The 26,918-nt window shown below is 38.1% G+C and overlaps 1 protein-coding gene across 9 annotated transcripts in view; it reads left to right on the top strand.

Annotated features, from left to right (window-relative positions):
* Positions 1–203: 203 nt before the first annotated feature.
* The window catches only part of Kansl1l (KAT8 regulatory NSL complex subunit 1 like), an 86,864-nt gene continuing 60,149 nt past the window's right edge, over positions 204–26,918 (top strand). For all 9 annotated transcript variants that reach the window (XM_041631737.1, XM_041631735.1, XM_041631732.1 and 6 more), the window contains exons 1-2: positions 204–354; positions 15,554–16,673. In XM_041631737.1, the coding sequence (XP_041487671.1) occupies positions 15,583–16,673 (1,091 nt within the window). In that variant the 5' untranslated portion in view covers positions 204–354; positions 15,554–15,582. The remainder of the gene's footprint in view (positions 355–15,553; positions 16,674–26,918) is intronic.

The following is a 26,918-nucleotide window of genomic DNA, read 5'->3' as shown; positions in this document are numbered from 1 at the left end:
CGCTTTCCGAACGCTACCAGCCGCTCCCGCAGGCCCCGCCCCCGCCGGGGTTTCCCCGCCGCCCGTCTCATTTGCATGGCGCGCCCCTCCCCCGCTGCCATTGGCCGGAGCCGGGCCCCGCCCTCCCCCGCCGCCCCCCCCCCTCCCCCTCAGCGGCAGGGTTCCGTCCCCCGAGCGCCCGGAGCTGCGGGCAGCGGGCGGACTGTTAAACCGCGGCGGCGGCGTCAGCCGGGGCGGGAGCGGGGCGCGCTCTGGAGACGAGTCGGCGGCGCCCCGGGCGGGGGGAGGCGGGCGGACCCCACCACGGCCGGACCGAAGGTGCGGCGGCGGAGGGCAGCCAGGGCGCCCCAGCAGGCGAGTGGCCGGCGTCGCAGCGGCGGGCAGAGGGGGGTGGGTCTCCTCGGCGGGGGCCGGCGGCGGCGGCGGCGGCGGCGGCGGCGGCGCGGGGCGGGAAGAGCGGAGAGACCGCCGGGCGGACTCGCGGGCTCGGCGTCCGCCGGGCAGCCCCCTTGCACCCCGAATCCTCCTGGCCGTTGGACTCCGGGCCCCGACCCGGGGCCGTGCTTTGGGGCAGGGGTCGGATCGCAGCCAAATTTAAACGGCTAAACCTAACAGCCTTGGCAGACGCGGCGGGGAGGGGAGGGCGGGGCAGGGGGCGGGCCTGGATGCGAGTCACGTGGGAGGGGCGGGGCCTGGCAAGCCTCCCTTTTGTTTTGCCTGGCGCGTGCGCAGAAGGCGGAACACGTGGCTCCCCCCCCCCCACTTTGGGCCCGCCCCCGTCCCGAGCAGCGGAGCCTCCGCGGCGAGCGTGAGGAACGCGGTGTGGAAGTTTAGCGCTTAGCCGGGCTCTCCGCCTCGGCAGCAGCGGCTTTTCTTTTTCCTTGTTCTGGGCCGTTATGGGTCTGGCCTTAGAATTGTTGGGGATGGAAGGGGTTGTAGTGGTTTGTTGAAGGGTAACACGACCGAGTTCGTGTCGCTCCTGGTGCCGCAGGGAGGGTTCGGGCGTTTGTGAGGGGAAATAAAGGCTGGCCGGCGTCGTGTGGTCTCGAACCCCCGGGAAGAAGCTGCGGGGCTCTGCCTGTCGGGGAGCGGGCGCTGCGGGGGCGTCCCCGGTGCTCCCGGAGAAGGCGCGGGGAGATTGGACTTGGGGCAGTCCCCAAACCGGAGAGCGGTTCTGCGCTGGAGAGACGGAAAAGACCGGCCGCAGCCGCCTTTAACTTGTTTAACTTGGTCTCTGTCGAAGGGTTTTAGATCCCTGATTGGATGGGACAAGTTTGTTAGCAACAGAACTTACCCGAAACTCTGACTGAGCCCCCAGCTGGCAAACTAGGCAGGATTTGGGGGTAGGAAAAGTAGCTCTAAAAATAATTCGACAGTGGAGGGGGGGAAAGGGGTGCAGGTGTGGAGTACAGATTGCTGAAGAGGCTTAACACCGGTGCCTGATTTCTGCGGTTTGCAGAGAACTCACTCGCTGTTCTCTCGGGCAAGTCACAACCTTGCCAATACATCTGTTTCCTCTAGTAAACCGTTTCGTAATATGGTCCCTGCTTTAAAAGAGTGTAATAAGGATCCCGTGCTTTTTAGTGACTGTAAATCTTCACATAATGTGGTGTAACGAAACGTCACTTTTAACAAAGCTAGCATATATTCGGGATTTTCACAGTAAGCAGAGATATAAGATATATTCGATTTAGTACAGATCTGTTGCACTTTTGTTTCAGGGCGGGCATTTCACACAGGCTGGCTTTGGAACTTGCTGTGTGTAGTCCAGGTCCTTTTAGAGCTGACTTTTGGAAGCGTGTGCCACCAGTCCTAACCATGCTGTAACTTCGTTTATCTTTCCGGTTTTAAAGATTACTGGCAAGGTCTGCTATTATTTTCGTAGTTTACATCTACAGTGTTACTCCCCTTCCTAAACCTTTCTAGAATAATTTCTTAAATGTGAAACTCGTAATCTTAGCCTGTAAATATCAAATATTTACAGGTTCTTGGTAATAGATGTCTTTTCAAATAATTACTGCTTATTTTCTTAGATATTATAAAATTGCCTGGAAAACTTTATTTCTCAATATTTTTCTATCATATGGGTGTAATTTTTCCTAATACTAAATCTTACATTTTCAGTTAGTTTTAATTCAGAAACATTGTGTTCTAAGTAACATTAATATTCTTTGAAAAATAATTTTAATAGCTATACAACGTTTCATCATATGAGTATATTTTAAGTTTTTTCTATTGGCAGATGTTTGGGATTTTTCTATTGTTTTGTAAGATCTTTGAAATAATACATTTCCCGCCCCACAAGGTAAGATTTGTAAGAGAGGAGTTTCTGGGTCAGAGTTGTGTGTTTATTTTTATGCTCTTATGACATCCCCAGCTTTGCGAGTGTGGTATTAATTTACTCACATAGATATTTCAATGTGCCTCCTGTCACACCTTTGTTCATCACCCAGTACTGTTTTATTTATTTAACTAGGGACATAAATGTGGTAACTGTTGCATTTCCTAACTTACTGTTGTGTACTCGAGAGAAAACTTTTATATTTACACGCGGTGTATCAAATAGTGGGTGCACAATGAAAACTTGCCAATTTACTGCTAGTGTTTTTTTTTTTTGTTTTGTTTTGGTTTTTCGAGACAGGGTTTCTCTGTGGTTTTGGAGCCTGTCCTGGAACTGACTGCTAGTGTTTTAACTTTTTTTTTTTTAAGCCTGTGAGAAGTGGGGAAATTGTCTCTTTTTCAGAGTACATGGTTGATTGATTATGTCGTAGTTGATTGGACCATTGGAGTACTTGTTCCTTAAGGCTGGGCCTCACTGATCTTAGTAGTTTTCCATTTTAAGTTCCAGAAACTTCCACTATTTTAAGCATGGCATAGCCAAACTCTTCTACAGAAAGATTCTGCTGTGTCACTACTTACTGGGCTTCATTCACCTCCTTTACTCATTTATCGCTCTTCCCATAGATTCTGTTAGACAAATAAGATGGTAGTGTCTAAAGTTCTTTATTTCCAATTGTTCTTGACAGCCTACCTGCTTACCTACCTATAGCAGTCAATCTTTGTTGCCCTTTAATCTATCACATAAACCGTATATGAAGTAAGCCATTCTTGTTTTCCTATGTCTTTCGTGGCTTTGTATATTTCTTGCTCATTTCCCTTAAGCCTGTCTTTAGTACATTAGGTGACAGTTGAAGGAGTAGAAAGCTGCTTCCTTTCGGTTTAGGATTACATTTAAGATTGGTGTTGATGTGCTTTACAAATTGTTACAGAAAAAAAAATTGGCAGCGGGAGATGAGTGCAAGCAGTCTGATGCACGTTCTGTCTTCCATCTGCACTGAAAGTCTTCACTGTTACAGTACTGTAATAGAATAGCATACAAAAGATAATTCAAATCCGTCATATTCAGTATGTTAGATTTAGAAATAGAAAAAAAACTATATAATTTTTAAGATTTTTTTCTCCATTTTTGCTTAAATGTTGTGCTAAATGGACATTTCACCCAATTTGGTTCCTTAAAAAAAATGTGATAGTAAAAATGATATCATCATACTTGCTAGTTTATAGTGTTTTGTGAAAACTGAAGACAATTAACAGTGGAATTTTTCTTTGTGTGTGTGTGTGTGTGTGTTTAAAGACAGGATGTTACCATGACACCTGAATCAGCCTCGAAGTCACACTGTAGTCCAAGCTAGCCTGTAGCTTACCTTTTTATTTCTCTTTTGTGTTGGAATTTTGTTTGGCCACAATGGAAAATTTTAATACCAGATGTTATTTTTGTATTTTCAAAAACACTAATTTTTATATTGATGTGAAAATTCAGTTATTTATACCAGTGAGAATTTGTTACTATTTTACATTGTTTATGAACTTAACAGTGTTTCAGGTTCTTTTCTAGCTCTACAAGACCCAGAATTCTTAGCATGTTTTTAGTAGTTGAAAGCAAACAAACCCCTAGAAGTGTGTACGGGTAGTAGGTCATTAGTCAGTGTTGAACTGTGTGAGGTAAAATTGAATAGACTGGGCCCATGTGTGATAATGCACTTTTAAACATAAATTTCTGCATCCAAATTTATGTGCAGAGGAATAAACCTCATTTATATTATGAGTCATGCACATACAGCTGAATAGTAATAGTTCTGCTTCAAGCATGAGCTGTTATGTGGCCACCCAAGTGGCTTTATCTTTAATTAAATTCTTCAGTCTTCAATGATAATTCCTTTTTAGGCATAGTTTTCAAAGTAGAAGAAGCTCTTGCTTATAAACATCATAGACTACAAAGTGCTGAGCCAACTTTATTCAACTTATGTCAATTTCGGCAGAGTTTTCTGTAGAGAACCGAATTCCCCTAAAAGAACATTTAATGAAATCTGAAAATACATTGTGTTTTCTATTTATGGCTTTCATTAATTTTTTGAAACTTTAAAACATTAAAATTTAATCATATCTATAGCTAGCTTGAGTGCCATGTGGGTTTGTGTATGTGAGTGCAGTGCCTATGGAAGCCGGAAGAGGTCGCCTGTCGGATCTCTTGGAGTCAGAATTACAGGTGCTTGTGAGCCAGCCTCCCTTGGTGTTGGAGGTCGAACTCAGGCCCTCTGCATGAGCAACAGGTGTGCTCTTCACTCCTAAGCCATCTCTCCAGCTCCTAGTTTCTAGTTTTACAAGATAAAAATTCAACCAGTGTGAACTCATTCTCCTTAGTGGTTTTGTATTTTGCCTTTATAAGAACAAGTTAGAAAATTTAAATTCTGTTATATTTTTCATAATGTTTGAAAGCCCAGCTTGGGTCACTGAGATGGCTCATTTGGTGTTTGCCACTAAGTCTAAAGACTTAAGCTGGACCCCTGGAACCCGTAGAAAGAGAGAACCATTGTCTTCTACTAGTTGCCCTCTGACCTCTATTGCCATGGCAACACTTCCCTACACTAAAGAAATGGAAAGACAAAAAGAGAACAAATAATATTTTGTTACTTTTCCTTATTATCATGGGTTAAATAATATATGTGGAAAAAAGATTTGGCCCTGCCTCTGAGTTCTCCCCTTTCAAATACTGTTGGTAGTGTATTTTTTAAATTTTTTTAGGGGGTGGCTTTGAAACAGGCTTTCTCAGTAATAGCTCTGGCTGTCCTTGTGAACTTTCCCTGTGAACCAGACTGGCCTCAAACTCACAGAGATTCTCCTGCCTCTGTTTCCCAGGTGTTGGGATTATAGGCATGCACCATCATTGCTCATCATATTTTTATAGGTGGATTTGTGTCTTCCACTATGCTTTTAAAAGAATAGGGTTTATCAAAATTATAATTAAAAGTAAATTGAATGTTTAGGGGTAAAACTAGAGAGAATATTTTCCAAAGACAATATGTAATGCTTGTTTAAATTTTAGAATATAAAGCATAACAAATCTGAAGCAGTACGAGGGATAGGAAATCAGATTTAATATTCATTTTTCAGGAGGAGTAGTGGTTTTTATCTAGATTTTTAAGTGTGAGGTATTTAAACATTTTTCAGGAAATGTCAAAATCAATTGAAATATGTAAGTTATTTATTAATTTCTAAAGAGTTGATTACTAAGTGTCTGAACTAACTCAATAGTAATTGCCTTGGCAGTTATCTCACTATATAGATGCTGGTTTTAAAAGATAACTGCTTTTCCTATATTTAATAATCTCCAGAGGATTAGATTACTTTTGGTTAATGCTAGACTCAAATATGAATATGCTATGATTCTTAAAAGTACAGCTTAAGCTACTAATGAAAACATCCTGGGGATAAGGCAAAACTTATTTGTAACAGCACAATTTCGGAATAAGTAAACTTTTAATTCTCAGTGAATGTCCTTTGGATCAAATTGTAGACTTTTAGAATTTATGGTGTAGATTTAACAGTATAATCTAGTTGTTTTTGATGGATTAATTTGGTTTTATAATACTACAATTAATATGTACAAAAATAAAAACTGTAAAGTATTATTTAAGTTATACATGTTTGTTTGTCCTATAGAATATCTCTTATTGGTATTTTTCAGAGTCTTGTAAAAATAGTATATATTTGGATCTGGGTTGTTTGTTGAAGGGTTATTTACCTGACAGATTATCTATTATGGTTTTGTGATAAAGTTCTTTTATGCTACTCGTAAAACCATCGAATTTCTGTTTGAAGATATGAATGATTTTTTTTTTTTAAATTTAAACTGGCTGGGTGGTGGTGGCACACCCGTTTAATCCCAGCACTTGGGGATCAAGAGACAGGTGGATCAAGTGAGTTCAAGGCCAGCCTGGACAGCGAGTTCCAGGACAGTTAGGACTCTTACACAGAGAAACTGTCAGGAAAAATAAAAAAAAAATAATAATAATTAAGCTAAAATGTAAGCTGAAAAATCAGTTGGTTGTAAAAATGAAATATTATTGTTTTTTAGATACTAGGAGCTCTTGCCTTAGCAGAGCTGTCTTCTTTTAAAGACTGCTGGCAGTTTTAAGCTTGTAGTATGCACTTAAAAGATCCTATTAGCTTGCTAGTTTAGTGTGTCTTTGGCAGGGAAAAAGTCTTATTTTTCCCAGTTGTTTCTCTTTGAGGTCGTTAGACTAAACTACTTAGGGAGAGTGCTGCATTGTACTTGAGTATCTAGGGTGCACACAAAGTAAATAATTCTCACCAAGAGTAATAGTGTCTGGAATCTCATAACACAATAGTTTTGTAGTTAGAAAACCATTTTTAGGTTTAGCTAGGATTAAATCTCCCTGTCCTGTGTGTAGCTAAAAGCTGATCAAGATCCTTTTTAGGGAATTATTGGAGTTTACTCTTTTCCGTATTGGCTAGACTACTATAGGTGCATAAAATATACATATATTTGGTTAAGATAAATTTGTGGATTGAAATTTTGTACTTAATGATTGGTTCCTGGTTATTTAAGGAACAATACACCTTACATGTACTAGTACAGTGGTCTCTTGCCACAGAGACTTGAACATTTGAAATGAGGCTCCTGCTACATTAAGATTGTTCTCAGGAAAATCTGGATTTTGAAGATTTATTATACATAAAGGATATATATATATATATTATATATATATAATCATTCAGAAATTCTTATGTTGGTTACATAATTTCATTTGATAAATAAAATAATTATTTTTAAAATGTCTGGTAGGAAGTTTAAAATAGCATATGTAGCTCATACCATATTTCTTCTGGGCAGTTCCAATCTGTGTTGATGTTTTCTAACCTCTTTACCTGATGACCTAGCAACAAAATGCCTCATAAATCTCCTTTGTTAAAATTTGAGAGCAGTTTTATCATTTAGGATTGGTGTTTGTTGAAGCTGTTTTTTTTAAGAGCCTGTTGTGTGAGTCATTGGTGTTGGCTCACTCCTGTAGAGGCAAGAATATGGTGAATTAAGAGTCCACATCACTAGCAAGACTGCCTGGAGAGAAAAAAAAAGAAAAAGAAAAAAGCTCCCCATGGGCTAAACAATATCCTAGGACACAACTATTGGAAACACTGAAGCCCCAGTGCAGCGTTCATTCTGTCACAGGAAGTACCTGACGCGAGGCTGGAAGTGGTGCCCAGTGTTAGAGCTCTTACTTTTCATGCATGAGCCCTGGCTTAGGTCTCTAGCTCCATCTAAATAAGTAAATAAAATCTGTTCTTTTATCAACTAGGTACAGTCCCAACACTTGGGAGGCAGAGGCAGGTGGATCTCCAACTTGGCAGCCACCCTGGTCTACATAGTAAGTTCCAGGACAGTAAGGGCTACACAGAGAAACCATGTTTAGGAAAAACAAACAACAAAAACCAAAAAGCTAGGCACACTATGCAGGTTGTTGTAGAAGGACTATGAATTGAGGCTATCCAGTACTACTATCCAGCGTAAGAACTGTTCTCAAACCAAGGGCTGATGTTCAAGCTGAGCCCTAGAGACTGTGTTAACTTGCACCATAAACAGACATATAACAAATAGATAAGAAATTTTAGTACATAATTTTAAATATATCATTTGCTGTGAACATACTGTTATGTAGTAAGTAATTTCATATAATACTTGAACACAATTTAATTTATTAAGTGACAAATCATATAAAGTTATCTGAATTGATTTGACATTTGTTCTGCTGGTTTTCTCTGAGCTTCATTAATCTGGTTTGGTGTCTCTTTAGTGTTACCTGTGTTCTTATTTCATTGTATGAGTCTGGGGGATTGAACTCGGGCCTTCAGTCTTGGTGACAAGCACCTTCTCCTTCTGAGCTTGTCTTATGCTCAGGGCTGTGCTTTTGATCTGTAGAATTTGTTTTTGACTCTTTGTTAGGACTTTCATTAATTTTCTCGCATTACTTATCTGTTATGTGTCATCTCTTCTCCCCCCTTGATTTAAAGCCTATTGGTTATTAATTTAAATTCTTTATTTGGTGATCCCATCTTTTAAAACCATATTTTTCCTCTTAGAGTGCCTTGTAAGCTTTTTAATTGAAAGCTGGATATGATGTGCTGTGTAAAATGAACTCTAATAAAATGTTTAATAAGATATCAGACATTTAATAAAATGATACCTCATGGTCTGGTGGTTAGGTCTGCCTTGTAGTGTTCTGTGAATTGGGGATTCAGAAGGACAGGGAGAGGGTTAGGTCTTCCCTTTCTCCAAGCCAGAAAGGGGGAGTAGACTGGAGCTTAGTGATCTTTAGTTTACAGTTAACTTCACTGGACCAAAAATGAAAGCTAGGCGACTTCTCAGCAGTGTTCTTAGAAAGTAATATTCCTGCTAACCTTTGCCTGTTCTTATTTGACCTATTATGCACTTTTAAATATTTGGTTGTCTTGATTGTACTCACCCTCCATTTATTGTTTCATTCTCCTTTGCGAGCTAATCCTCTCCTGGAGTCCTTCCACATAACATCACTAAGCTCCTTAGTCTTTGTTGCAGGCTCCATTGGTGACAAGCGTCATTGCCTGCTGAGCTATCTCTTATCCTGACTCTGTATTTTTGATCTGTAGAATTTGTTTTTGAGTCTTTGTTAGGACTTTTATTAATCTGTTTTTACCCTATCCGTAAGTAAACTCCTGTTTCTTGGCTTTAAATGCTTTGGTATTTTTTTTGTTTGTTTGTTTTGTTTTGTTTTGTTTTTGAGACAGTGTCTCTGTAGCTTTAGAGTAAATGCTGTTTCTGTGCCATGAGTTCTCCCCAGTACTGTCTAATTCTGACCTCTCATTTGAACTCTGACCTTGATTGGCTGATTCCGCATGAGTGGCTGATATATACTTTAAATATAATATGACTCTGACAAAACTTTGAAAAAGAACAACAACAACAAACAGGTTCCCACGTATGTCTTGTTTCCAGAATGTCACCATTGCCCGCGCATTTGCTAAAGGTAGGAAACCAACGGTTGCTTTTGGTTCCTCCCTTCTTCCCCTCTTAAACCCTGTAAAATGTTGGTCATCAAAGTTTTATTGACTCTACCTGAAACATTTAAATTGAATATTCATAATTCTTATTAATACCTCACCAATCCAAGCAACAAATTAGGCTTGCATTGATTCAGAAACTGCCTCTTTGGTTCCCCTGCATTCCAGGGACAGCTAGAGTGAGCTAACTTGCTCGTGCACACTCTGTCTCTCTCTTAGAATCAATCAAACCAAGTTACTTCCTTACCTAAATTTCTTTTTTTTTAAATCAAAATTATATTTAGTTCACCTCACCTATCAAACCTCATAGCTTAGCAACTCAGTACACTGCAGAGTATCAGTGGTGTCCTTGTGATTGCATGGCTTACAGGCAGGTGTGCCCAACATTAAGGATATCCTGATACATACTGAGTCCAGGAAAAATCAAAATTTCAAACTAAAACTATGATTTCTATTGAATGAGTATGACCTTTGCACCATCTCACATCAAAATATAAGTCAAAGCACTGTAGCTTGGGTCCTGTCAGTATATGCTAGCTTCCTCATGGGTCCTGTCAGTGTATACCAGCCTCCTCAGATGCTCTAAAATAATTGGGGAATTAAACTTTTAATTACATGTAGAATTTGCTGCTGCCATTAAGATAATGTGTAGTTTCTCATTTTGTCTTTGCTCTTCCTCGCATGTTGAAATTAAATCTAAAATGGCCTCCAAAGAGCCAACCTGAACTTTATATCCCTTGTTATACTTTGAAATCTTTTTTTATTGATTTTTAATTGAGCTCTACATTTTTCTCTGCTCCCCTCCCTGCCTGTCCTCTCCCAAGGTCCCCATGCTCCCAATTTACTGAGAAGATCTTGTCTTTTTCTACTTCCCATGTAGATTAGATCCATGTATGTCTCTCTTCTCACCTACATTTCTAATGACTCTTCTTCAGCTTAGGTATAAAATTCAATGGTCCTGCTATATCATATATATGTATTTCCTCTGGTCTTATTTTCTGTTCTTTCTGCAGTCGTTATGTTGTGGGCACCAAGTTCATCCCTGCCCAGTTTTTTATATGATCTTTCTGAGTGGAAGGCGGCCATCTCAGATTCATATTAGCTTGTTGTCTGAGGTCTTAGAGCAGACATCATCAAGAGAGAAGCCTTGAGAGGCCCACCCCATCCATCCACACCAATGTACCCTGGTGCCAGTATAAACATGCTTTATACTTAAGCTTTGTAAACACTTGCCAAACCTTTATTTACTGGAATATTGTATCTAATCATCTTGATTTTGTATTGCTGTGAAAAGACATCACTGCCAAGGCAACTTATAAAAGAAAGAGTTTAATTTGGGCTCACAGTTTCTGAGTCTCCATCATGATGGAGAGCTTGGCAGTGGGCAGCAGGCACTGGGGCAGTAACTGAGAGCTCATATCTCTATCTACAAGCACAAGACAGAAAGATGGAGACACTGGGGGTGGAGTGGGTTTTTTGAAACCTCAAAGCTTGCCCACAGTGACACATCTCCAACAAGACCACATCGCCTAATCCTTCCCATAGAGCTGCACCAACTGGAGACCAGCTATTCAAATATATTCGAATCACCACACTTACAGCCTTGTTTCACATGAACGTAGCTCAAAAAAAGTTCTTTGTTCTCTAAAATAAATTCACCTTACCTCCCCTCTCCTCTCTCTAACATATTCCTCTATTGTAAACTTTATGAGGGTAGAATTTTTGTCATGCTCACTACATCTTTCTAGTATTTAAGATAGTATTAGACATGTTTACCTATGAAAGTTTAAATGAATTGTTGATTTTTCAGATTGAGTACACATTAGGTGAAGATGAAGTTTCTAGCTTCTTTCTACCCAATGCAGATTTATGGCTCAGGGACTATTTTCTTGTTTTTTTGCCTTTAAGAAAGCAAACTGATTTATTTCTATAACTTGTGCATTTTAACTTTATTTTTTAAAACTAGTTTTCTAGCTGTCGTTAGTAAGTACTCAACATGAAAAAGGTGTGTAGTGTGGCTGATTGTTACATTCTCAGTAAAGATAGATTGCTTGATTTGTAGCCGAGTTTCCTACTGCCTTTCTAAAGATGACTTCCAAAGCACAGGATAAGCATTTCAGTTCTATGAAATAATTGCGATTATATTGAACTATAAAATATTATCTTGAGATGAACTTACAGAATTATTCACTATTGTATGCTTTTAAAATCATTTTTACGTTTTTCCTTAATCCAATTATCTATTTTGTGTGTTAATGAAGTATATTCAACTAAGAATAAATTAATTGAAACCCACATAATGATGGAGTCATCATTCAGAATTAGCATGAGTGACTTAAAACTCAGTGATTTTTAGTAATATGCACATTTAATTTTTTCACATTGTCAAACCTATACGTTTTGACTGTTATGTCTCAAAGGCACCTAAACTACTGTTTTAAATACTAATTTTTCCACTGTGTCTGGTGATACATGCTTTTCATCCTAGAACTTAGGATACATTTGGAAATAGTACACAGTAGAACCTCATGGAAATTTTAAGTAGGGGTTGTGATATGTCTGGGCTTTTCCTTCTGGAGACTATAAAGATCTTCATGGTAAATGTAGTTATCTATAAGATGTAATTATAATCTCAAATAATAAAGTAACTTAAACAGGTAGCTATCTGTTTGTGTGTAGCAAAATTCCGCCAAATTTGGTTATTGAAAACATTATTTTCTGGCTTGTCTTGGCTCTCCCCAGGTCTCTCTCTCATCAGCTCTCAGTAGGTGTTAGCAGGTGCTGCAGTCATCTCAGAGTTTGACTGGGGAGAGTCTGCGTCCAGATGACTCACATTTCTTCGCCATGTGGGTTGTCCCAGCTCACAGACAAGCAGTTAGCTTCTTTTCTGAGGGGAAAGCCAGTAAGGTGGAGGAGCCAGGCCCTTCATTGGCTTAATCCAAAATCTTTTTATTTCTGCTGGATTCAATAACCCAAAGTACACTACTTAGGCTAGTTCATATTCAAGAGAGAGTATGCAGATACGAACGCAGCAGGTGATCTGAGGGTCATTTCAGAAGCTGGTTAGCCTAACAGAGAGCTTCCAAGTTTATCATTTATTCTCTCTCTCTCTCTCTTTCCCATAAGTGGTCCTTAGCCACTTTAATCTTTGCGTTTATTTTCCTTCTCTTTCTTAATATGTTCTTATTCTACTTAGCTGTAATTTTTCTTTATCTAAGACCCAAGATGAACTAACTCTTTTGCCTCATGATATTTTACTCTGTGGTCTCTGCTACTAGCCACTTTGGTTTTATCCATAGCATCATGTCTAAAAGACTGAGGGAAATGTGAGTGGGGTAAGAGATAGAAATACTAGAGTGGGACTTTCTGGATTATAAAGTTTAGGTCAGTGAGTTGATCAAATTATTATTTAAATCCTGGGAGATTTTTCTCCTATTTTTTAAAAAAGTTTTCTTATTTATACGTATGTGCGTTTGTATGTCATGTGTGGGGTACCCTCAGAGTCCGGAAGAAGGGCTTCAGATTCTCTGGAGGTGGAGTTATAGGCAGTTATGAGTTTCCCATTGTGGGTGCTGGAAACAGAAAGTGGGTCCATTGCAAGAGTAAGTGCTCTTAATACCACTTCCCTGATGTTCTGTAATTTTTTTCTATTTCTATCAAAATCATCAATTTTTTTTTCATTTTTCCTTTAACATTTCGGATCAATGAGAATCTTTTATATCTAGAGATCATTGCTTAGTTATACAAAAGTGTATGAATTTTGGGATAATTCAAATTTGAAGGCAGAATATAAACACTTTTTTTTTTTTTGGTTTTGTTTTGTTTTTTTCAAGACTGGGTTTCTCTGTAGCTTTGGAGCCTGTCCTGGAACTAGCTCTTATAGACCAGGCTGACCTCAAACTCACAGAGATCCGATCCGCCTGCCTCTGCCTCCTGAGCGCTGCGATTAAAGGCGTGTGTAGCCACCACCGCCTGGCCTTATAAGCATATTTTATATGAGACATTTTACACAAAGTGTGTATATACAAACATCTATATTTTTTATCATCTAGTTAGCTATTAATATTTGCTTAACACTGTTTTTTCCCCAAATCATATAATTTATAGTGAAAATGAAAACCCTCTTAAACTATCACTCTTACTTTCTTTTATGAAACTTGATGCAGCTACTCTTACAGGTATGCTGGGTATTTTCTTTTTTTTTGTTTTGTTTTTGTTTTTGTTTTTGGAGGGTTTCTCTGTGGCTTTGGAGCCTGTCCTGGAACTAGCTCTTATAGACCAGGCTGGCCTCGAACTCACAGAGATCCGCCTGTCTCTGCCTCCCGAGTGCTGGGATTAAAGGCGTGTGCCACCACTGCCCGGCTTGCTGGGTATTTTCTAGTTCACTTTATGATGTATAAGCTTGAGCATCCATCTACATGATATGCTTTTATGTCTGTGTTGTCTTCATATAAACTTCATATAAAATAATATAAAACTGATGTGTGTGTGCCTACACTGTTCTTTTCCTCTTTTACTGTTAAAGTCTTTTCATACGGATACTCTTCACTTTATTATTCCATTGTGTTTTTCTCTCTTTCTGAAATCTTATAACTAAGTTGATATAATGAATTAATATTTTGGTTCTATAGCCATTACTCAAATTTTCTACTTTGTGTACAAATTGTCTAACCAATATGTGGCCTCAGTGAATGTGAGAAACTTTGCTTACCTTCTTCCTCATCATAAGTGATGTTTCAAACTCAAATTATTTTTGTAAGTTTAGTATTTAGAAATGTGGACTTTGCTGATAGGCATTTCTTACTACTATGAGCAAGTATATGTTAATGGGCACTTAGATATTATCATCTACAGTGCCTTGTTACTTTGTCTTTTACTTATTCATAGGAGGTCTTTATCCCAGCTATTAAAAATTCCCTTTTATATGTTGTAGATACTGTCTACCTGGCTATTTGCTCTTAACCTTCTGATTATTTTTTGTAACAGATAATTTTTTACACCTTTTCTTCTGGATCACTTGTGTTTTGCAGAAAATAAAAGTGAAGGAAGTACAGTTATAGCTAGCATCTGGGTGCACATAATATTAGAATGTGTCATGTGTGTTGAAAAATTATGAAATATAATATTTCCAGTGTATTGAATATCATTAAAAACTTAAAATTCATGTTGTAAAGTTTTTCTCTGAAGTGTACTATTGGGGAGGTTAGTGGTACTGGCTTGCCTTTGTCAAGGTTTCTCACCGAGTGTGTTGTAGGTAGTTTATGTTGTAGGGTTTCTCACTGAGTGTATGTTGGGGAGGCTAGTGGTACTGAATTGCCCTTTTCTCTGTGTCAGAACATATGGCTTCATCCTTTTTCTTTGAAATTTGTTTAACTTTGGAATTAATCTTCACTGCTCATCTGGCATGGTTTTCACTATTTTGTAGGTAGAAGGAATATATCCCACAATGATAACTAATAAATGTATATTTGTGAGAATGGAAAAACACTGAAGATATGTTTTTCAGAGAAAATACATTTCTCAGATCAGTCAATTTCTCACTGACATATTTTTTAACAACTATAAACTCATATGTCTTGTGAGCACTTAGATCTACTTATTAATAGATTATTTTGCATATTTTTATTCTAGTTATTACTGTTCAAGTTGAGGAACATAAATTCCAGGTAGAATTTTTAGAAAAAGTTATTGTATTTCATAAAGAAAAATGTTGTGAGATTGAATCATTTTCAAGTATGATTAAGAGATTGAAAACTTTTTCTGGCTTCATGAAACACTGTCAATAATACGATTGTGAGATGTACTTGTACCACTGTCTGTCATTAACTCTTAGTGTGACTGTGTGCAAGTGCATTTTTCTTACGCTGCTATTGATGGAATCCACGGTCTCACATGTACTATACAAGTACTCTACCACTGAGCTATACTCCCAGTCTACTAATGTGCAGCTTTAATTGCATTGTGAATATTAGGCTCCCAGCGTGAAGAATAACAGCTTATTCATTATGAGATAATGTGGGAACCCGAGAGATGAAGTCTTTCGTGCCATGCTCATTTTAATCAGAAACATCAAAAAATAAAAGTTGCCCTTGGCAAAAGTATAAACATCAAACTTTTTTTCAAGATGTTTGATCATGTATTTTTTCTGTAATTTTAGGCTTCCAGTAATTATCCCCAGGATTCGCCATGACCCCAGCTCTGAAGGAGGCAACAACAAAGGGTATCTGCTTTTCATCTCTGCCAAGTGCCATGGAATCTGACAAGATGCTGTGCATGGAAAGCCCTAGAACTGCGGATGAAAAGCTCACGGGAGGAGACACTTTCTCTCAGATGCTGGGATTTCCGGCTCCTGAACCTAGTCTAAATACTAATTTTGTGAATTTAAAACATTTTGCCTCTCCTCAGGCTTCAAAACATTTTCAGACAGTTCTCTTAATGAGTTCTAATTCAACACTAAATAAGTATAATGAGAATTATAACCAAAAGAAAGTAATGGAGGCCAACTGCTGTAAGCTGAAAAACGTACTGTGTAATGGCAGCAGCATTCAGCTCAGTAAGCTCTGCCGTTCTCATCCTGAGAATGAGTTCATCAAAAAGGAGCTCTTAGATGGCACAAGCCATTGCATGAAAGATATACAGATCGTTCTGGATTCCAGTCTCACCAAAGATGCTAATGTAGATAAAATACATCTGCAAAACTGTAAATGGTACCAAAAGAATGTACTTTTGGATAAATTCACTGACACTAAGATTAAAAAGGGCCTATTGCAATGTACTCAAAAGAAAATTGGACCTAATCACTCAGATATGCCTGTTAGTTCCTCAGCTGCTGAGAAAGAGGAGGAGGTGAATGCTCGTTTGCTTCATTGTGTGAGTAAACAGAAAACCTTGCTCAGCCAGGCTAGACGAACTCAGAAACACCTGCAGATGCTCCTGGCCAAGCATGTTGTGAAGCACTATGGTCAGCAGATGAAATTTTCTATGAAGCACCAGCTGCCCACAATGAAGATCTTCCATGAACCCACCACAGTTTTGGGTAATAGTTTACTTGAACACACTGAAATTAAGCCAGAAGTTGACATATTGGCTTCAGAGAATAAGTTTTTGAATGATACAAACAATGGCTTTGCTCATTGTACAGCTGCAGAAATCCAAAGATTTGCCCTGTCTGCTACAGGGCTGTTGTCTCATGTTGAAGAGGGTCTGGATTCTGATGCCACCGATAGCAGCTCAGATGACGAGTTGGATGAATATACCATTAGAAAAAATGTGGCAGTGTAAGTGTAAAATTACTAGATTGTTTTCTAATCATCTTGCTTTCAGGATATGTTATAAGAAAGCAGGTTTTCTAAAATCTTACTACAATAATCTTTAAGTTATAAAACTGGTGAATTTAAAAAAATGTTTTATTTTTTTCTATACCATATATTTTGATCATATTCTTTTCCTTCCCTCATTTCCTCCCAGCTCTTTCCCACCTCCTTATCACCCAACTGGATGTTCTTTCCCTTTCTCAAAAAATAAAACAGAACAACAAAAAATGAAAAAGACAAACTGAGAAAAGAAAATAAGCCAAATTTTATCAAAACAAAACAAAAAGCACACACAAACACAAACCAACACCCTGTTGTCCATTTTGTGTTGGCCAACTATTTCTGGGAATGGAACCTTTCCTGGGAGTGTAGTTCATAGACCCAGTAACACTGCATTGGGGAAAACTGACTTTCTGGTTAGGAATGAAACTTTGTGTCTCCTTTCCTTTCCAGGCTAGGACTTTCTCTGACTTGAATTTGTATAGTCTTGTGTATGCTGACACTGATCTCTGTGAGTTTATGTGTATATCCTTACTGCTGTGCCTGGAAGATGCTGATTCTTTGGAGTCACTCAGTACCTCTGGTTCTTACAGTCTTTACCTCTTCTTCCCTGAGGAGAAGGGGTTTGATAAAGACATCCCATTTAGGGCTGAGTGTTCATTGTCCAGTTGTGGATCTGTTTATTGATTACCATCTACTGCGAGACGATGCTGCTCTGAGGAGGGCTGAGTGATGCTGTGCTCTGTGGCTGTAACGGTAGGATGTTAGGAGCCATTTTATTGCTATCTTCCTTAACAGACGAGTAGTAGAGAGTTTTCCCATAGGCCTGTCACCTGTCTAGTCTCAGGTTCTTGGCCACTTTGGAAGTGTCATGTATGGTTTTTGCGACATGGAGTGGGCCTTAAATCCAGTCAAATAATTGATGGCTACTCGCATAACATGTAGGAAGGTTTGTGGCCAGTTGAAATGGATGACTACGTTTCCCTTCCAGCATCATGGACATGAGTAATAGGGGAAGAGCTTCTCGTTATGCACCAGCCTGATTTCTCCTGCTTGATGACGTGAGGAATTTGTCTCTTCAGTGATTATCTCTCACCATCAGGTTATGAAGAGTAACCAAGAGCCTTGGCAATAGCCTGCCATGTTTTATTGGGGAGGGGAGGTCTATGGCTCCTTTGGCCAACGACTTAACAGATGTAACCCTTTCCTGGCCTGGAGGTTTTACTTGGTGGTATGTCTACTTGGGATATTTTCTCTCATTATATGTTGACTCTATTTAAATGACTTTCATATATGTATATTAGGAAGCATCTACAGTAGTAAGTTTCCATATGACTTTCCAAAAGACCTTTAGTATTGTCTCTCTCCATATTTCCTCCTTTACCCTGCCTTTCCTCCCTCCTCTCAATTTAATCTTCCTAGTCTGGTTTTCCTTTTAGCCCTCTATAACATTATACTCTATTTTTCCTTATTTGGAAGATCTCTTCTCCTCTGGTCCCTCACTAGCTGCTTAACTTCAAGTTATTCATATTGAAACATGCTATCTAAAACCTAAAAGCTATAAGAGAAAATATTTAATATCTGCCATTTTGGCCTGGGTTACCTCAGTCAGGATTGCTGTTTTTAGCTGCATCCATTTATTTGAAAATTCTATGATTTTTATTTTTCTTAATAACTGAATAATAATCTGTTGTGTAAACCCAGCACATTTTCATTATCCTTTCATCAGTTGATGGACATGAAGCTGTTTCCAGTTTCTGGCTATTATGACTAGAAAAGCAGTGAGCATGCATGAGCAAGTTCCCAAGAGTAGGATGCCTAGATCCTTGTGGTAGATCTATTTCCAGCTTCCTGAGGAACAACCACACTGATTTCCATAGTGACTGTATCAGTTTCCACTTCCATCAGCAATGAATAAATGTTTCCCCCTTCCCCGCATCTTTGCCAGCATGTGCTGTCATTTGTTATCTTGATCTTGGCAATCCTCACTGGGGTGAGATGAAATCTCAGTAGTTTTAATTTTCACTCCCCTGATGACTAATGATGTTGGACACTTTGAAAACATTAAGTATATCATTTGTGTTTCCTTTTATGAGAACTTTGTTTAGTTCTGTATTCCAGTTTTTAATTGGACTATTTTCCTGATGTTCAGTTTTTCTGTTATTATTGAAATTAATCTTTTAACAGAAGCATAATTGATTAAAGATTTTCCCCCATTCTGCAGACTGCCACTTTACTTGAGTGACGGTGTCTTTTGCTCTGTATGGAAGAAGCTTTTTAGCTTCATGAGGTTCCATTTATTGTTGTTCTTAATGCCTTTGCTGTCAGTGTCCTGTTTAGAAAATCCTTTTCTATGCCAGTGAGTTCAAGCCTATTCCCCACTTCCTCTCCTGTCAGGTTGCTCTTCTGTAAGCTTCAGGGTATCTGGTCTTTTATTCAGGTCTTTGATCCATTTAGAGTTGAGCTTTATGCAGGGTGACAGATGCGGACCTATTTGCAGTCTAAATGCGCCGTCCAGTTTGACCAGCACCACTTGTTGAAGGTGCTGTCTTTTCTTCAGTGTTGTATATTTTGGTTTCTTTGTCAAAAATAGGTGTTTGTATGTATATGGAGATATGTCTGGCTCGTCAATTTTATTCTGTTGATTAATTGTGTGTGTGTGTGTGTGTGTGTGTGTGTGTGTGTGTGTATGGGAGAGAGAGACAGAGAGAGAGAAAGTGAGAGAGAGATCTGAGACAGAATTTCACTTTGTAGGTATGCTGGCCTGAAGCTCACTCTGTAGACCAGGCTGGCCTCCAGTTCACAGAGATCGACCTGCCTCTGCCCCCTGAGAGCTTAGATTAAAGGTGTGCATTAACCACCGCAGCATCTATTTCATGCCAGTCCCATGCTGTTCTTTTTTTATTACAGTTGCTCAGTCATAGAACTTGAAATCTGAGATGATAATACCTTAAGATATTTTATTTCTTAAGATAGCTATATGTGTGAATCAGATATGCTAAGTGTGAGCCTCAGGATCTTCTGCTTTAGTCTATTATGTAAAATGGTGTAGTATGTGCACCTAATGACATTTACCTGTATACATCTCTGGATTAATCATAATACTTAAAACAGTGTGAATGCCATGCAAGTAATTGTTACACTGAATTGTGTAGGGCATAACAACACCAAAAAAAAAAAAATCCCTACATGTTCCATATAGAAATAGTTTCAGAGATGATAGGAATTTTCTGTACGTTTGTTGTGTAATATACTTCATATAGCTATTGAATTCTCAGTTGTTATAATGTGCGATTGCTTGAATCTGCAGATGTTACAAAATCTATGGATAGTAAACATTATTTAAAAGTAGTTACTTTACTTTCCAGGAAAAACATAAAGGAATAGTAATAGGTATAAATAAGCATTTTTCTGTCCTTGGATGTAATTAAAGCCTGAACCTTTAAGAGATGACATGGGGTTCCCTTGTTAGCTTTGTGAATCTAATAGTTGTGAGTGCATGCTGCTTTATAGAGGGCAGAGTTGAGGTCTAGCCCGGGCCGTCCTTGAACTCTTTATACTCTTGTCTGTGCTTCCTAACTGCTAGATTACATGCACGCCTTTGATCTGCTAGGGGTTTGTTTGTTTGTTCTTTTTTTTTTTGACAAGAGAGAGTATGATCATATTTCAGTTCATAATCTTTATTCAGCCTGTCATTATAAAAAAGTAAATGGAAAACACATTATTTCTTCTACAGTATGTGATGATCTTCTATTGAAGACTAAGTGTTCGATTTAATTTGACTTAAATTTAATGTAGTCGCATGGAGCACAATTTCAAATTTCTTGGGATCTGTTAGTGTTGTTTGTACATGTTCCTGAATACAACTGTGACATTTGGGGCAAAAATAGTCTGTCATTTTTTTCAAATTCTTCAAAATGGATAATCATTATAGAATTAGAAACGATATTGTTTTTACTAATTGATATAGAACTAGTGTATTATTATTTTTTTATTTTTTTATTTTTTTTTAGTGTATTATTTTTTATGAGTGAAATGTGACAAAGTGAGTATCCCTATCTTTTAAAAGTGTTCTGATGTCACTATAACTGAAATTGCTTGGATGTGGGAACTAGCCAGTTATTAAGTGCAAATTATTTTTCAGGCTGCCATTTTGCTAGTTAGTTATATATGTTATCTCATTTAGTTCCGTCAACCATGGGATGTGGTTGCTACTATCCTCATTTCACTTAAAAATGAGCAATTCCTCCAACACGTGGCCATGCTCATGCCTCAGATTTTCACCAGAAGCAGGAGTTGCAATGACTGAGTTGCGAGTCTTGGACTTTTATCAAAAGCATCAGCTAAACAACCTTTTTCCTAGAGTACCAAGTGCCAGCCACTGCAGTACAGAGTCAGTGGGGACAACCAGTACATTTGCTTCCTAGGGTACCAAGTGCCAGCCACTGCAGTACAGAATAAGTGGGGACAACCAGTACCTTTGCTTCCAGCTTAAAATAGACTCACAGCTGGATCATTTTTATGTTTCGTGGCTACCACATGCAAAAAAATTATACTACAGCAAAGATTAAGGAATCAAAGCACAATAGAAAACCACTAGATCTTAAAGAACAAAAGATTATTTTAAACATAGCAGTAATGAAGGTGTCACTAAGAAATCTGTACCTATCAATAGTTATTTCTTGACTGTAACCAGTTAGCTTCTTAAGAATTGCTGAATGGATTGGGGAAAAACAAAGACCCAACTATAAGCTCTTTAATAAGAGATTTCAGCTTTAAAAAGACATATAATGTACAGGGAGTTAAAAAGAAAATATACTCCATGAATTTATAACCTAGAAGAGAACAGGGCTTAGCTATACTAGTAGCAGAAAAAAAACCAGACAAAAATCTGTAAAATGAAATAGATTATTATATACTAGTAAATAGTTTATCAAGAGATAGAAAATTATAAATATGCACATACCCAATTTTGGGATAACTAAAAGGAAAATAAAAATTGAGACTGGATCTCCCTATATAGCCCAAGCTGGTGTGGATTAATTCCTGTGTTTAATTCCCAGCAACCACGTGGTGGCTCACAACCATCTGTAATGAGATTTGGTGCCCTCTTTAGGAAGAGACCTGGTCAGTCATTCTCATCAACTTAGACCATGAAACCCAATATGGACAAGTTCAACAGAACTGCCATATACAGGCTGCCCATGCATGCTTCAGCATTGCCAGGGCATACATCTCAAAAAAAAAAAAAAGTAAGTCCTAAGTTAGTGCAAGGTAAGAAATAATAAAGATCAGCACAAAAACAATTGCAATAGAGACCAAGAAAGCAACTGAAAATATCAAGTTTTTGAAAGCTAAATAAATTTGACCAATCTCTAGGTTTAAACAAACATCAGGAGTAAGGGGTTAGAGGTGATTGAACAGAAATATGAAGGACTATAGTTTTTTATTAGGAATATCTGTATTCCAACAAACTGAATAACCTAGTGTAAGCACATTCATAATACATACATCTAATATCAAGATTTAATGATGAAAAATAAAAAAATTGAACCTACCAATGTTGAATAAGGAGATGGCAACACTAATAAAATATCTACTACCAAATGCAGGAATCTGATGGCTTTATTGTTGGGTTCTATAAAACATTTAGAGAACTAGTAGCAGTCTTCAATTTATTCTAAAAATTGGATAGGCAGGACTGCTTCCTAATTCACTGTATGAAGCCAGCCCTACCCTAATAGCAAAGCCAGATAAGATTGAAAGAAAAAGTAAAAAAGGCCAGTATCCATAATGAATATAAATGCAAAACTCTTTACAAAAATAATTTAACTAAAAAAAAATAATTAAAGGATTTAATTCATAAATTAAAATAATGAGCCATTGTCTAATGGAATTTATTCTTTAGATGCAAAGATAATTCAGCATGCAAATGGATGCATATTATGTTAACAGAACAGGAACAGAACTTTACATGATCATCTCAGTATGACAAAATTGAAACAATTCAGCAACTTTTCTTGGTTAAAATTACCCATTTAAGTATAAAAGGAATGTATCTTGTAAGAGTCACATGTTAGAAGTTCACAGATATCTTAGTGATAGCTAACTTGAAAGCTTCCCTTTAAGATGAGGAACAAGACAAGGATACTATTGTTCAGATTGGTACAAGGAAACATTTTAGACCAGGAAATTTATGAATCACAGATACATTACTACTTGTGTTTATAGAGGGTAGAGAGTCTTAAGGTTAAAGAACTTACAGATTTAATGGCAATGTCTTCATAAATGACACTTGTATTAGGTTCTCACATGGTATTGGGGGTGGACAAGTTCACTGGACTCTTGTAAGGACACCTATCCTGTGATGAAAGCAGAACCAGTTGTTTCCTAGTAGATGCTTCTTAAAATCACAACATTGCTATTAAACTTCAACATAGGAAGTCTGAGGGGTATGGACGTTCAATCTGTAGACCCTGCTTCTTCCCAGTCAAGACTAGAATTCCTAACCAGATCATAGAAAAGGACATACAAATGGAAAAAGAAGATAGTAAATAGGATGTTCAGACATGTTGTGATCTGGGAAAAACAGGTTTTCTGAAAATTGTTAGAAATATTAAATCAGTTAACTTGCTATATACAAGATCAATGTATAGAAATAGTACTGTTTCTATACACTAATCCAAAACTGACAATGCAATCAATAAAAATTCCTTTTATAGTAGCATGAAAACAAAGATAATTTAGGATTGACTTCAATAAAATCAGTGAAAGATGTTTATACTAAAACCTATAAAATATTGGTAAAAATCAATGTAGACACAAATGGAAAGATACTCTACATTAATTATAGGCATTGTGGCAGATGCCTATAATCCTATTCTTCAGTTCTTTCTCTCGAGGCTACTCTTTTATGTCCAATTCATCTTGGAGAAAGATGCCAGGAATACAGTAATGAAAAATGATAAATCTCTTAAATGTTGGAAAAATTGGACAGATATCTACATGCAGAATAATGGAATTGAATCTTTATGTCATTACATATTCCCACATTATTTCAAAATGGATTAAGGTGTGAACATAAGATATGACTATGTAAAACTATGATAAAGTGGAGGGGAAAAGCTTGATATATAGTCTTGGCAAAGATTTTCTGGACCTGGGCTTAAAATACAGGCAACAAATGTGAAAACAGGCAAATGGGATTGCAGTAAATTAAAAATTGATACAAACAGCATAAGGTGAATCCAAAGACAAACACATAGGCATCCTCAGGAATATTAACCTTCATCAGGCGATGAAAGGAGACAGAGACAGAGACCCACACGGGAGCACCGGACAGAAATCTCAAGGTCCAAATCAGGAGCAGAAGGAGACGGAGCACGAGCAAGGAACTCAGGACCACGAGGGGTGCACCCACACACTAAGACAATGTGGATGTTCTATTGGGATCTCACCAAGGCCAGCTGGCCTAGGTCTGAAAAAGCATGGGATAAATCCAGACTAGCTGAACATAGCGGACAATGAGGAATACTGAGAACTCAAGAACAATTGCAGTGGGTTTTTGATCCTACTGCACGTACTGGCTTTGTGGGAGCCTAGGCAGTTTGAATGCTCACCTTAGGAGACCTGGATAGAGGTGGGCAGTCCTTGGGCTTCCCACAGGTCAGGGAACCCTGATTGCTCTTCGAGCAGATGAGGGGGGGGGGGACTTGATCGGGGGAGGGGGAGGGAAACGGGAAGCGGTTGTGGGGACGAGGCAGAAATTCTTAATAAATAAATAAATTAAAAAAAAAAAAAAAAAAAAAAAAAAAAAAAAAAATTGATACAAACAAAAGAAACAATATAAACAGCCTATAGAATGGGAGAGAATATTTACTAATTATACAACTGATAAGAATGGCCAAACTACGTATTCAAGCCAGACAAACAGTAATAAGAAAACAGTTAAAAATGATCAAAGGTCCCTACTAGACTTTTCTCTAAGGAAGACATACAGATCGCCAATGGGTACTTCAAAACAAAGTAAATGCAACTTACTATCACTAGATATCAGAAGATAGAATGAAAACAGCGATGAGATACTGTCGTGCTGTAGGTTAGTAGAAGGGTTATAAGTACTGCAGAGAATATGGAGTAAGGAGAACTTTGCAAATTGTTAATAATGTAAATTAGTTTAGTCATTATGGAAGAAAGAAATTTCTTCAGGTAGATAAACTAGAACTACATTCTATATTCTAGCAATCCTACTTTTGGTATCTATCCAAAGGAAATGAAATCAGTAAATTGAATTCATTTCTGCATTACCATTTTCATTTTCGTCCACAATCAAATGCATAATGGAATATTATTCAGTCTTTTAGAAAAGTGAAATATATCATTTGTTAAGTGAATATAGAAGTCACTTAATATAATTGAAAAATGAGTGTAAAATCTCACAAAGAAGGAGAATCTTAAAAAGTCATAGCATAGAAACTCAGAAGGTTAGTGGTTACCAGAGCTGCCATAGGCTGGAGTTGGGGGAGAGAGAAGGAGGATGTTGGCAACAGTGACAGTTTTTCCATTTAGGAGAAGTAAGTTCTGGAGCTCTTTTGTCAGAATGTGTACTGTTTGTATGCTTGAACGCCACTGAGACTGGATGCTAAGTGTTGTCACAACCAAAGTCTAAGTGTGGCAAGGGCTATAATGAGCCTCATCTACTCACTTCATTTCAATTTGTAAAAGAAAACCTCACACTCTCTACAAATAATTATGTACAATTTTTTGTCAATTTTCTCTTAATCTCTTCAGCTTTATCTTTATTTAGTGTTCAGTCTACATAATTGTCTACTTTCTTGAACAAAAGAAGTATGTGTGCTTGTATGAATACACACAGGATGCTTATTGAATTATTGATTTGTCCTTAGTAAGGATGCTTCATTGTGCTTTACAAATTCACTATGCTTTTGTTTCTCCATGTCCATAGTTGTAAATGTTCCATATTACACAAGAATTGTACATCGACAGTTAAGAGTACCTAACAGACCATTAAGTTTCAAAGATCTATTGCTGGGTGGTGGTGGTGCACACCTTTTATCTCAGCATTCTGGAGGCAAAAGCAGGTAGATCTCTGTGAATTTGAGGCTAGCTTGGTGTACAGAATGAATTACAGGATCTCTAGGGCTACACAGTGAAACCCTGTCTTGAAAAACAAAAGAAAACAAACAAAAACCAAACCAAACAAAAAATTCTATTCAAGAGAAAAAGGGTGGTAGTGATAGTATATATAAATGTATACTCCAACTTCTTTCTTCCTTTGTGTTGAGTGGGTTGAGAGAGGGAAATGGCGGGTGGGACTAAATTTTCTAGGTGATCGTGTGAGCTCTTTTAAAGTCAGACTAGAAGCTTAATTTAGCCAGTTTACACAATGAGTTTTGCCAGGGTTCTAGACTAAATTACATTGTGCCACTCTTTCATCTACATTTGAAAACCCTTTAATAACCCCAGCCCTTTAATGTTCTTTATCATTAGAATACCTAAAGTTCACTTTTCTTTCCTTTTTTCTTTTTGTTTCTTTTCTTTTTGTGGTTATGGGGGCAGAATCTTGCTGTAGCTCATGCCTTGGATCCACTATCCTCCTGCCTACAAATCGCTAAGTCCTAGGATTAGGGGCATGAGCCAGCATGTCTGGGAGACAGTGAACACTTTAAGAACTTAGGATCTGATCCTAATGGCATAAAATACTTTTGAAGGAGAGAGTTAGTAAAATATATACTAAGCTGTCATAGGAGGGGAACCTCCACATACATAAATTTTTTTCTCACTTAACAGTAATTAGGCATGCTCAGATTCTGGTGAGGATCTTTTGGCTTTATTATCTCCTTAGGGATCCTTAGGGATCGTTTTGCTGCCTGCACTGATTGACTAGGACTTCATCTCATTCCCACACCCAGCTATTTTTAAGGAGCCACTCAATTATACTTAAAGGCAAGGTCCAGCAGATGCACAAGTTACTTTTGCTTACCTCTGAAAGTCAGACTTTGAAACTTAGATTTCAAAGCATGTCAGATTGGGAAGTAGAGTCTCCAGCTGTTTTTTGTTCAGGCCTCAGAGTTCTGTTACCAGAAAGTTGAATGTGTTAGTGGGTATCTACAATCCCCAGCATTCCAGATGTTGAGACTGGAGGATCATGAACCTGAGGGCAGTTGGGGCTATAAAGTGAGTCAAAGC

Source organism: Microtus oregoni, unplaced genomic scaffold (genome assembly GCF_018167655.1).
Source record: "Microtus oregoni isolate MIOR12 unplaced genomic scaffold, Mior012 000038F_ref0000394, whole genome shotgun sequence".
In the NCBI taxonomy this organism is placed as follows: domain Eukaryota; kingdom Metazoa; phylum Chordata; class Mammalia; order Rodentia; family Cricetidae; genus Microtus; species Microtus oregoni.
This window is presented reverse-complemented; position numbering and strand designations above follow the sequence as displayed.